The sequence below is a fragment of the Pempheris klunzingeri genome, chromosome 21, assembly GCF_042242105.1.
Source record: "Pempheris klunzingeri isolate RE-2024b chromosome 21, fPemKlu1.hap1, whole genome shotgun sequence".
Taxonomy (NCBI): Eukaryota; Metazoa; Chordata; class Actinopteri; order Acropomatiformes; family Pempheridae; genus Pempheris; species Pempheris klunzingeri.
Window position 1 is genome coordinate 15,065,662 of NC_092032.1, and position 13,869 is coordinate 15,079,530.

The 13,869-nt window shown below is 41.0% G+C and overlaps 1 protein-coding gene across 1 annotated transcript in view; it reads left to right on the forward strand.

Moving 5' to 3' along the window:
- pou6f2 (POU class 6 homeobox 2) overlaps window positions 1-13,869 on the forward strand; it is a 67,728-nt gene that overhangs the window by 26,035 nt on the left and 27,824 nt on the right. The window contains exon 4 of the mRNA XM_070853391.1: window positions 10,883-11,199. Within this exon, the coding sequence (XP_070709492.1) occupies window positions 10,883-11,199 (317 nt within the window). The remainder of the gene's footprint in view (window positions 1-10,882; window positions 11,200-13,869) is intronic.

Genomic DNA, 13,869 nt, shown 5'->3' on the forward strand with positions numbered 1-13,869 from the left:
GAACACTGAATGTAATATGAATTACTATACATAAGAGTGTATTGTTTTCATCAAATTAAAAAAAAAACACTTGTAAATGCTCCCAGTAAATGCCTTGACCACTTGGCCCAGGAGTTGTTTTGTAGAAATTACATCTCACTTTTTTCCTCCCTTTTCCGGCCAGACAGTTTCCGAAAGATTTGCTAAAGGTCTGCCATATTGCTGAGGCGCAATTCAGAAGCTTTCAGCAACAATCTGTAGTCAGGCATTTTAAATGAAAATTGATTTGTGATTTACATGGTCAGTGAGGGGAAAATGAACTTATGAAATGTTGTAAATGAAATATTAGACAAGGTGCAGTGGGAGAGAGCAGACAGAGATGGTAATCTTGTGGAACTGGAATTCCCGCCTGGCAGAACTGGGTGACATTTTACATTTATCTGTGTTCTGCATGAGTTGTAATGTTAATGGTAATTTTATGGGACTGAACTGGAATGAAAATGGTGTTATCACCAATTGCTTCAAATGTGGAATTGTGTAAAGTAGCACAGCTGCATCCTTTATTTCCCATTTCCCAGTAATGTGAGTTATTGCATGATCTGTTCTCTGAGGTTGAATGTGAGTATTCAGCCTGTTTTTTATCAGTCTGTTCTACACACAGCACCTTAAATCACACACCTTTGCCACAGGATGAAATACGTAAGCCGTTGTATTTTAATATTATCATAAATGCAGCATTTATATGTGAATATGCATATATATGCGATCTTTGCTTATTGTAATGATTTTGTGTGGATTTATGTATCACAGGTATGTCAAAAAAAGATTTTATAGGATTTTAATGGCTGTCCGCATATTGTTATTGTGTTAGCGTAATTTGTTAAATCCGATGTTTACGTTTCAGCGAATGTCCTGATAAATAATCACCTTACAAAACGGTAAGATTATAGTATCTTTTAAAGACATGCTTATACAGTATGTGTACAGTACAGCATCATTTAGAGATATCTTCACTTTTGATATAACTGTGTATAACATTATAATGTAAGCTAACATATTATCGATATGGATCTATCATGGACTTAATAATACAAGCAAATCAATGTAGCATTATGCTGTAATCAATACTACTTACACTCGGACCAGATGTTCTAATTTTAATCGATACCTTGTGCAGTGAATGTTTCCTATTCCCACTCTGGCTGTGTGCAGCACGTATGGATTTTCATAGATCGCTCTTCCATGTTTGAAAGAGAAAAGAAGCAGCGAGAGAACAAACAAAGTGCAGCAGCAGAAGCAGGGAAGCGGTGGGAGTCTGGGAGCCAGCCTGGATCACACAGAGGTCATTTTTAAACACGGCTCTCCAGTTCCCCGTCTGTGAAACCAAAGAGTCCGTGGTGACATTTGTCAGCAGATGGTATGGAACCAAACCCCTCACCAGCGGGGACGTCTTAGTCGCTGCTAAAAGCTATCTGTGGTTACTAATTGCTGACCAGGGCCTAATTACCTTAATTAATGGCTGAGGTATCTGGGGGCCAGATTTGTGGGGGCTTTTATCGGTATCAGTGCAGCTTAAAAGGTCCCGTAGGAGGCCTGAGGAGTGTGAAAGTCCCGTGGGTGCTATTTCTGGACAAACTGCAGACACATCACAGATGGATCCTGTGGCATCAGTACAGGATGGCATGTTTAGAGAGAGATATCTGTTACTTACAGGTATACCAAGTACATCTCAGGCTGTGGAGGAAAAGAGGCTTTTCTTACCTTCTTACATATTTTCTACTTCTCTCTCATACACACACAAGCCTGTTTCCTGAATAACACCGCCGTAATTCACAATGACAAAGTAGACTTAGCACCTTTTTCCACAGACCGTGGGGGGTTTTGTTCAGTGAGCTCTCACTGTGAAATTAGCCCTGGTACTTTCATTTTCCAGCTGCAGTGAAATGGTTAAAAGGCACAGATCAGCCAGTATGAAAATAGAACTGATTCAACAAAATCTGCTGCTTCCCCTTGCTTGCTCCTCACCCATCCAGCAAAAAAAACCTCCCCTCTGTTATCCCACTACCCCCCCTCATTTTTTTTTTCTACTATCCCATCCTCCCCCCCTCCCTCAACCCCGTCAGGCGCCTTGTCCGCATCTGGAGAAGGCTTGTAAGTTTCGGGTGCATACATTTCTTTTGATGATATATTGTCCTGGTGCGGAATTTCATTTACTGCCGCTGCCCTTTGCTGAACCTGTTGCTAGTCAGTGAGCACGATAAGCGTATAAGTAGCATGCTACTTCATTCATCATACATCGTTCTGGGCTCTCAAATATCTCATATGCGATTCAGGAAGAAACTACTAAACCGGCACAAAGGATCCCACCAGGATCAGCTGAGGTTCCATTAAACACTGTGTACAAAATAGCGCACACTTGGTAGGTATTATCAAATACACATTTTCAGTGTTGCATCTACAAAACATTAGCCTTCATTTCATGGTGTACACGTTGTTTATGTAGCAGGGGGAAATGTATCTCAAGTGCAGTGCTCGTGTAGTACATAATTCCATTCACATTGCATTTTGAATGCATGCATTTTGAAATCTGTTTTTTCCCTCAATCATAGTGGCTGCTCTGTGTTCTATTAAACAGCATTAATAATCACAAGAGGCTCAGTGTCACTCAGAAGTCTCCACATCACTAAGGCAGACAGTGTTGTGCTGCTGGGCATGTTGTGCTGTGTGAAAGTGCTTACACGCTCCCCCAGACAACCAAAGGGAATAATTAAAGACAGAAGATGGAGGCAGAAGAATGGAAAGCAAATCCCATTGTTTGGGGTTATTTCATCCCACTGAATTTCTTTTTCTCACTTTCTTTCGTTCTGTTCTCACATTCCTCCCCAAATGCACTGTGGGTATGTGGCACGCTATCAAAAGCATATGTAAGCGAAGCAGCGCAGAACAAAAGCCCTATGATGTCCTCCTCATACCCACATTGTCTTTTGATTATTCTACAATCATCTTATATCTCTGTAAGTTGGAAAGGAAGGGAAGGCTTAATAACTCCATAATATACAATACTTTAGCTGCTCAGAAACCACAACGCAAGATGTGTTTTAGACGATTTGAAAACAAGCTTATTCTTGATTTGTTCTCTTTTTCTCTAATGGAATAATTTTTTCAAGCCCTCAATATCCAAGTTGTTACTAAAATAATCCACAATGAAATCCAAATTTAAGGTGAACTAGACTATTAGAGCAACTCTACTCCACTCCATTTCTAGAGCAGTAAATGTAGCCCCTCAATCTCTCGCAGCTTTTACTGTCAGTCAGAGAGCACTCAGTCATCTCCGTGCATCAGGCCCGCATTATTGATTTTTCCACCCACTGAAACAGCCGCATGAACATAAATTTTGCATGAGGCTTTTACTCGCGGCCTCCGCTTTGGTCTGACGACACATGATGGGACCATGAACACGCTGTAATAACCCAGTCTGTCCTGCCAGGCAGACGGACTCTTTTTTTCAACAAGAGGTGGTCCAGCACCTTCTGGACTTTGAAGGACAAAAGCGAGGAACCTCTTACTGGACATCACAGTATCACATACTGTGATGTCCAGACAGGGTTTAGAATGACAGTGAAACTCCTCTGAGTCCAAAGGCAGGGGAAAGTCTCTCGGTGACTGCGTTTACTTGCAGACTAATATTCCACTATTTTTCCTAACATGACAATATTCTGAATTTGATATGGGTCATGTAAAAAGCATATTCCATTTTTATATTCCTGAATCATGTCTTATTCAAAGGTAGCATTTTCCAAATAAGTCACATGGGAGATGCCGATACTGTTCAGGTTTTCAACACACAACCTCTTATGTGTTTACGGGCAGCTCTGTGAGATGTAAACAAACCAACTAGCCAACAGTTAACAGGTCTGAGGTAGAGATGCAACATTTTAAAAGACTTAGATATCAACAGGTTTTTGAATATGTGCAAATAGGTTGTTTGTAGGAATGACAGAAGGAGGCTGTGATTGCACAGCACCAATGAAAATCTTTGAAAAAATACAACTGGAAGAAGCAAAATGGCACAAGTGGCTCCAGCCATTTCACTCTACTCCATTTGGAGTATGCTCAGCTGCATGTAAACAGGAAATGTAAGTGGAATATTCATTTTCATTGACCAGCTTAGTAGGAATATTTTTTCTTTTTCAAAATAAGGGAAAAAACTGAATATTAATGCATGTAAACATAGTGTATACAAGAGAACTAGTTGGCTTGGTCATTCATTTGATTTTAGAATGTTTTGAGACAGTTTACAGTTTAATATAGTTAATGTATTTTATTTTTCCTGTAGAGGATTTCTTGAATTCAAAGGATTAAAATTTTTTTTAAATGCATTAAAAAACAGGATTCGTTTCCTGTATCTTGGTTTTTCTAATGATAATCTTTCCCAGACAGTGGAGGTTTTCTTCCAAACAACCACATGTGAGGAGAGTTTTAATTTTAGACCTCGATAAAAACAGACGTGTGCAGCAGCCTTGTGCCACGGAGGGCCACGAGTCTGCAAGGCTTTTCTTAAAATTAGACAAGTAATTTCACTTATTAACAAACCCTCAAGCAGAGAGGCTTCAACTAATTCGTGAAAATAACATTTCTAATCTTTAGTTGGAACGAAAACATGCACCCCATCAGCCTCATTAACACATAGTTTGATAACACAGGTATTAAAGGGCAGAAAAACTACAATCTACAATAAGCTCTCACCAAAGAAATCCAGATATTTAACTATATCTTTCTTGGCTTGGGACCCCAGGAACTCTCTCAGGGGCCCCTAACAGTCCCTGGACCACACTTTGGAAATCAATAACCTTGCGTTAGTAACACCAAAAGGGCAACATTATCGAGCACACAGGGATTTTCTTGTATGTGTAACATCTCCATGGAGAGGATTTGATTCTTTGAAATGCTTCCCCCAGAGTGAGAATTCTACAACACAGCTTGATATTGCCTTGCATCACAAAGTGAAAGCATTATCTCTGGATCCCTACAAGCGATGTGGTTTACTCTCTAAAATCCTGTGGCTCCGCGACTCCGCTCAAATCTTAACTGCCTATATATATATATATATATATTTTTTTTTTGTAGTTGCTGAGTTCCTCTTGCAGCAGGACTGAAACAGTGATATTGCCTGCTGTGGGTCTGAGTAATGTTTTTATTCAGTAGTTCACAAGTTCCTTAACGTTTCATTTTCTCCATGTTTATTCCAGCCGTTGTCAAGGCAGGAATCTATTTTCTATTCCTTTAACATGTTTACCAGTTCTATAGAGCGGCCGGTAAAAGGAGTGTAAATCAAATTTGTGTTCCAGGTCGTGTTAAGAAAACGTGTTGAGAACATTTTTGCTCCTTTTTTTTGTTTTACTGCTTTTTCTTTAGACCAATGTTCTTTTGGCTTTTGTCATCCAATATTAGAATATATACTTTGAACAAGTATATAACAAGTGTTGAGCAGTGGTGTAGTGCAGTTAAGAACATTTAGTCAAGCACTGTACTTAAGTACAGATACAGATTCTTCCCTCCATTTCCGAGGGAAACGTCATTCATTTTTTACTCCACTGCATTTATTTGACAGCTTTAGTTACTTTACAGATAAACATTTTTCATATAAAACATATAACGACCTTACAAAATATGATGCACTGCTCTGGATAAAACTGTATAAAGTAGTTATATGTAGCTGTGTCTTGTTCAATTACAACAATAAAAAGATACATACACATTAATGCAGTGATAATAATTCAATAATACTGAGCAGTAATATAGCACTCACAGGGGCCATTTGTTTTCATTACGAGTTTTACTTGTAATAGAGTATTTATATTGCAGTGTTGCTACTGTACACTTGAGTGAGGTACATTCTTTTTCCACGAGTCAATTAACTGAATTGAAGTTTCATAGTCAAACACGTTTAAAAAAAACACTTACGTACTTGTAAAGGTTTAACAGTTAACAGTAAAAAGTTCATTTAGCATAAAGCATAATTGACAGATCATTAATTGAAATAATGAATATTTTCTTACATGGGCGAGTTTCATCACTGTTACACAAAGTGACCGGCGGTGACAAAAGTTAACAGTGAACTGAAGGAATGAGTGCAGAAACAGTGATGTTACCCACTTCATCAGCGTACAAGTGCTCTGATCTAATCCACAGTGTAAAGATGACCTTCCTGTGACCACCTTTGTAATTACCAGATCTCAAAGAGTCTAAATCTCCTTACCTCCAGTGGAGTAATTATCAGTGTGACTCAGTGAAAAGGCAATTGAGACAGTGGTTTATGGACTCCCATAGTGGAACGTGAGGCAGAGCAGTAATGGGGAGCTTGTTTGTCCCCTCTCACCTCTCTTGTTAGAGAATGACAGCTGTGTTTAGACAAGAGCAATTCCTAAATATACAGGGTGGGTGACATTGGACAAATTCATTAAATGCTCACAGGCTCCTCTGCTGCTCCCGATTAGCGTTTCATTTACAGCACTCCTAAATGATGCCACAGACATCCAGACAGAGCAGCAGCCATAACGGATAATTTGAGTTATAGATATTTTCTGCTCTCACTTAATGCATCTGAGTAGAACAGGTGGTGCCCATGCTCCAACACCAACTATGAGATCTACTTTAAAAGCAAAAACTGCGTCTTTAAGAAAAATATACAATGCACACATACAGATAATTTACTGATCGTACACAAAAGCTCCTTTAGATGTTGCTCATTCTTGTGAATTCAATGCATTCTTTTCTACTACGTTTTCCCGTTTGATACCCAGAAAACTCCCATCGACATGAGATGAGATCGCTGCCTTATTCTGACTGTACTTTATTCTGTGATGAAGTGAAAGAGAGTCAAAGTCCTTTTGTGTAGATACGATTACTGTCACAGTGCAGTCATTCTTCATGCTGGCCTTGGCTAGGCTTTTCTGACGGCTATAAAATGATGAGCACCTATTGCCACTGGCTTTCTAGAAAGCCTGAATGCATCAATAGATGTTTAGCTACTTCTTTTAACACAATAAATGCTCAGAAGTCGTTAGTATGACATGAATCACAGGGGTTATGTATGTATGTGTGCTGGGCATTTGTGGCAGTTTTTATGCATTCATGTCTTATATTTACCCCAAAACTTACGTTGAGGTTGAGTTTCATTGTGGCTGATATGTAAAAAGTTTGGCTTGTGCCCTGACAACACCTGTGCACAAACATGCACACACACAAACGATATATATGGTAACTTGTAGGGAACAGTTGTAAACGTAGGTGTTGTGCATTGGAGGAAAACAAGGAGTCGAGCTCGAATCAGCCCCAGAGAGAAAAGTGCCGTAATAGGGGGGTTGGCAGGGACTACTGAGATAGCGCTGGTAATGAGAGAGCAGGCAGCTCCCCTCCCTCCGCCACCCCCCCCTACCCCTTCACTCCTCAACCACACAGGAAACAAAAATAGCATTTTGTCTGACGAATGAGCCGGCTTTGACCTAGCCTTTCGACCTCTGACAATCAGTCTTGCTTCGTCCTCCAGTACTTCAGAAGCCTGGGCCGGGACAGTCAAAGATAACAGTTGATTTCTGCTGTGACACTAAAGCAGAAAAAGCTCTGAAAGAGAGATGGCAGACGGTTCTTCAAAGCACTGAGGTTGGAGGCCTTAGATTTCTCCGTGCTGGTGTTTCACAGTCCCAAATGATTGTTGTTAAACGTTTAAATGGAGCACAAAATGCCACAGTTCAACTTGTATCTGGTCATTTAGCTGCATGACTCCCCTCTATGATCTGGCTCATTCCTCATTATAAACATTAACATAGGCGAGTTGTGACAGCAGCGAGAGTGGGAACGCTGCTCTCACACCCCTCGGGCGTGATGACTAAGTGGGAGCGCTGCTTGCTTCGCAGCCGGAGAACCAGTGAATATGAAACACAACAAAGAGACAGTGGGAGATATAATGAGCACTGTAGGATCCCAGCACCCTTTTGCCCTCTCTCCATCATAAGTGAAGCTCCCACTCTCATCCTCGGCCTTGTGTCTGCTGGAGGAAGGAGCACAAACAATTAGCTGAGACAAGCCGTTTGGATTATGTGCTCAACCAAAGCAATCAGACAGCTGTGGTTAAAAGAATGAGCTTCAAAATGCCAGTTGCCCAGTTAGAGGGGAAGGGAGGGTCAGTGGTCCTGACAGTCTTAACAAGATGACAGAATTTATAAAGCACTGCTGTTAAAGAATATAGTACCTGCGGTGTAGCCCTTATAATAAGGCCACATGGGGCTTCTTCCATATTCCCTCTGTATTTGTTTTCTTTTGCCTCATATTTTTTGTTGTACCTCTTGTTCCTCGGCGTAATGGTTGGCGCTGGAGGAAATTCTCCAATCGTCTTTGATCTTCGCCCGGTTTCGATAATTTTTTTTTTTTCTCAGAAATCTTATTTTACCCCCCTCCCTCCCTTTGTTTTCTCTGTCTTTGTTCCCTTTTATTCCATCTTTAAATAGGGCTCAACATTTTGTCGTTGTGAAGTTGCAAAGGAAAAGAGCCGGTCCTGTCAGGGGCTCAGCGCTTGCTAGACAACTTGCCCCAACATTTCAAGTGAGAATTGGACTCTTGCCGTTTGCACAGATGATTTATAATTCATGGTGGGGGTGTGAGAGAGGTGTCAATGTGTCAGGAGGTAGAAGAAATGTAAAAGTGCACTGTTTACTGGCCATGAGACGCTGGCTTTCTTTTGCTGCGCTTCTGCAGAGTGAGGAAAGAGGAGGATGATCTGATCTTCATCAAATGTTCATCTGTGCCTGTCCTGGAGTCGTAGTGACCACACTAATCAAAGACTTGTCTGCCCTGATGTTTTATTCATCTTTTATGAGGCAACCATACTTAAATAATTTAAGTGCATTGATTCTGTATGTATACAAGCTTGTCTACGCCTGCGTTCACAATTGCTTCGCTGCATTATCAATAGAAGTACATAAACACTCGTTTCAACCAGCGTTTCTTATTCAGTCCTTTGTGTTTTAAGTCATATTAATAGTAAACTCTGTATGTAGTGAGAGGTCTTTCAACACTGTAGACATTAGCTTGTGGTGAGAGGTCTTTCAACACGTATGTATGCGTATATGTGAAGTTTTTACATGCCAGATTAAACCAAATCTGTGATTAGGGAATTTGAGTGCAGACAGAGACATTTTTCTTTTTATTTATATCATTGAGGGATGCCTGGAGATATCATGTGTTTCTTTAGATTGGTTTTAGTTTAGTTTGTGCAGCTTAATCAGTTCTAATTTTTTATCTTTTCAGTCTTTTTAATGTCCAGTTGGATTTCTTTACCAGTTTGATGATTCTTAGCTAACAGACTATTCAATAATTCATAATTAACTTATTTTTCAGCAAGCAAGATGGATTCATTTATTTCTTCTAGACAGTATACATATATACAGTCTGCTTTGCTCTGCATAGCTGTTTTGCCTTTTAGTCCCAGACATATTATGTTGTTGTCATCATTAGTTATGGAAACCACGTTAACCTTGACTGGCCTCACTTTAAGGGAAGTTGGTTTAAGATTCTGTCTATAGTGTGTGAAGCCCAGTCAAATATGAACATAGAGATCAGGTTTTGCTCCCTCCAAGCTTGTATTATCTATTAATCCATAGAAAATCATGTTGGATTCTGTCATGGTCATCTGAGGTTTTCATCGTGTGTCACATCACAGAGTCAAAGACGACTTCACAAACTCAGATTAACCGTGTGTGACTGAGGAGTTCACCGCAGGAACAATATATCCAAAAGCTTTAAGTGTGGTAGTTGTTTATTTCATAAAGTTTGCATTTAGCATGACCTGTGAATAACCTTTTTGTGTCACTGCACACATACGACTATTTTGTTAAATAGAATATATTTCTTTTTAAGGATTTGGTGTGTTTGACTGAATAAAGGCTGTCAAGCGCTTTCTGGATGTGAGCAAAGATATAAAAGAAGAGCATTTCTCCCCATCATATCTGTATGGAAACTCAGTTTGTCCTTTTTCTATTTAAGGAGCTGTGAAGGTCAGCTTAGATGTTGTTTTTTAGCCCAATTCTCCACATATGGTATTACGGTTGACACCTTTAGTAGACATTATTTGTTGTTTGTGTTGTGGTATGGATTTCTTCTGACATTCAAGCACACTGCACCTGTAAACTGATAGAAGATCCACCAAATTCTGTATTCAGATGTTTTTGAGCAAACTGCCTTAGAAAATTACCATGAAGTTGAGTGTTCACACCAAGATATTTCTATTTATTTCATATTTTACTTGAGATGGACACTCTGAGTCCATGGAAGTATTTGCATGCCGGTGTGGCTGCAGCCCGGCTCAGCCTGAGTGTTAACAGCATAAAAATTTATAAGCATTTAAATGTAGAAATGAGGTTCTAATGGCGTTCCATTATTGAATCCAATTAGTTAATGGGTTTATTTCTGAAGTCTTCCAGTGAAGATGGATGTCTCTTTCCTATGAGATTTTAAGCCATTAAACCAAAGAATCTGACATTCTCCAAGTGACAATGAAGACTTTTGGCTCCAGAGAGAGCAATTATATCATTCAGGCTTGATAGCTTTGTCCTCCAACGAGCTAAATTAAATTCACTGAGTCTTTCATGCCGACTAAAAACCCTGGAGGACCTTGTTGTGGCTCCATGCAATTTACATCTGTCTCTCCCCATCATCCTTTGCATCCCACACCTCCATGTGTGCATATGTTTCTATCTGAGGTGTGACAATATTCTTTAGATAATGAGAGCTTCCTGTTATGTGCTAAAACACGTTTGTCATGCTGTCAGTCCAAACTCATTTGCGTTTGTTGCACTCAGTGAGGAGAGTTCAGGTCTCAAACAACTCGCTGTCCTTTCATCAACAGCTACCTCATCACTGAACTCCCAGCTCCAACACCTGCAGCAGCTCCAACAGATGCAGCAGCACCACCAGCAGCAGCAACAGCAACATCAGCAGCAACAGCAGCAACACCATCACCAACAGACCCACTCCCACACCCAGAACCAGCTGTCATCCCAGCATCACATGACCCCGCCCAGCCATCAGCAGACCTCTGTCCCGTCTCCAGGCTCTACCTGCTCCTCCACCTCTGGACAACCACAGCAGTCCCCACCACACCGGCCCAACCAGTCGCCGGCTCGCAGCCTTCCTTCGCCGGTCACCCCACCCATGCCTTTGCCGGTGAGTCTGCACCATCCAAGTTTTTGTCTTTCTGATGCCAATTCTGAAACCTAAACTCTTGGGAGTGCTCTCATTCTGGTCTGATACCAATTCTCTGAAATGTATATCCGCCACTATATGCAGCTGATGGGGATGTTTCTTTGTGTAAGGTAACACGAGGCTGTCACTACATATCATTCATAATTTGAGATGTTCATACACCAACTTTCTTTTCAGGCTTGTACAAACGTTAAGTAAAATTTTGTTTTTATAACAAAAAAAAGACCAAGAAACAGTATTTAATGTGAATTAGTTATTTCTGACTAATACTCGATCTTATTAACCCAATCAGGTATCAACAGCAATACTTCAGAAATAATCAGCTACTTTTAGCACATTCGTTTAGTTTTTCGTGGACTCGTTTAATGCGGAACACCATGAGAGCCCTAAGAAATATTTAGCTAATTAGCCTTCATATTAGATAGATTAGATATATTAGATTACACAACATCATCAACCACAAGTGAGATTTCTAATTCTCCACTTAAAAAACTGAAGTGTGCCTTGAAATAGTGTCAGTGATGATGGTGTGACTTTGGGCAGGTCAACCTTGAGAATACACTGCGTTTAAGCATAAACACACTTTTTGATTCACTGTCAGCACTTGATCTTTATCAAGTGGCAGGATTTAAATGGAGACGGGCAGTTCTTCTGTCTATGTGGAGCTGGTAAAATATGCATCTCATTGTTGAAGCCTTGACGCACTTGAGCACATTAAAACCTACAGCCAGGCGAGAAGCACGATTCACATCCTCCTACGGCCGATTCAGGAGGGATTCTGAGGTTATCTAACCTTGTGCTTTCTGGGCGTAATCAGTCCCTTAATCTTCACTGCTCTTCCTACTCAACCTCCTTTTTAGTCACTTTGTCTGTCCATCCATCTCTGCCCTTCTGTCTGTCTGGCTGTCACTGTGTGACGATAATAACCTATTTTATATCCCTGTGGTTTCATTTCTGGTGGAGACTGGCCAGGGTCGCCTTTCTGTCCCTGGTCACATTCATCAGCGTCAGACCCTTATTGGGTTGTGGTGCAACCTTCTTTATGGCCAGGATGAGTTGGGCTATTTGTTTCCCCTCTTGCAGCCCTCTCCGGCCCTGTCACGGCCTAGTGAGACTCAGCAGGAAAAACAGCCTCTGGATTTAATGGGCTCCAAAGGCTAGCCGCTACATCGCACCAAACACACTGTCCAGTCTGTCTGTGGATACAAGGGCTACTGACCAACATACAGATTCACACATTAAGCTTGCACAAGGCGACGAACAAAGACCTTAAATAACAGATTCACTACTTCACTTACAAGTCTCAGATTTGCTCGGAAACCACTACTTTGTTAACTTTCCCAGAATCTGTGAATATGTTTCTCAGATACATTAAGACAGCAGATACAGGGTTATTGTAGAACAAGCTCGCTGCATTGATAAGACTGAGACCCTTAGCTTTATATAGATTGTCTTTTTCTAAAAGAAGCAGTGAGGCTGATTATGATGACTGAGGACGGACCTCCCTTGAGGGGGGCCAAAGAGGCCACATCAGGTATCATTAAGATATTGCCTCATCAAATAGGATTATGGAATGTGTGTGTGTGTGTGTGTGTGTGTGTGTGTGTGTGTGTGTGTGTGTGTGTGTGTGTGTGTGTGTGGGCGGTGGGGGGGGGCAGAATGGCCGTAAAAGGTTTAGTTTCTCTGGGTCAGTGCTGGTGTTTCACTGAGTGTGACACCCAGTGAGGGGCTCGCCCAAGGACAGGCCGCAGCCTCAGCACCCACTCAAGGCTGCAATAGGATTTAAACAGCAACTCCACCTCTCTCTCTTCTGCCGGGGTCAGTGATTGGATTTTCATTCCCAGAATCACTGAGCAACTCACGGGTTAATTCACGTAAGTTTTTTCACTCTGAGACTTTCACACAAACACACTTGAGTTGTCACAGTGATCGGCCTTTTGTATGTTTTCATTTAAGACACAGAAGGACATTTCTGGTGTTTCAGAGGAGCAGGTCTGTGCGGTAAAGTCGAGTCATAATTACCATAATACAATCAGCATTACACAGATAACAGCCCTATTTCCTACTGTCATTATTCAGACACGCAGAATCACCCAGCCATTCAACTATTTGCTGAAAATACAGCGCAGAGACAAACACTCATTATGTTCCAATTAATGTCCCATTGTAATTCTCTTCTCATGGGAGGTGTGTGATATTCTCTGTAAAGCCATACTGAGGAAATCCTGAGCATTCATTACATCCCTAGTGTTTTTAGTGTTTGGTGTTTTTAATTTGTGAGACAAAATTCATTAATTGGCTCATTAATATCCCTATTAGAATACAAATCACACCATAACAGACTGTGTCCCCTTGAGTCAATGGTCTAAAGTCAGATTACTGCAGCTAATGTGGTAAATGGAGTAAGAATTTACCTTTCAACCCCTCCCACACCCCGTCCTCTCCCAACATGCAGAGTACAGTGAGATGCGGCCTGTGGCTGCCTGGAATAGTCACCACAGTGATGACAAATAGACGGAGGGAGATTATGAAATTTGCTTAAGTGTGTTAATGGGCTGATTGCGGGAGCCCGCTGGATTTTGCTGGAAGTTGATTGATTAGAGCTGCGGGTTTTCTCCACGCCCGGAGAGC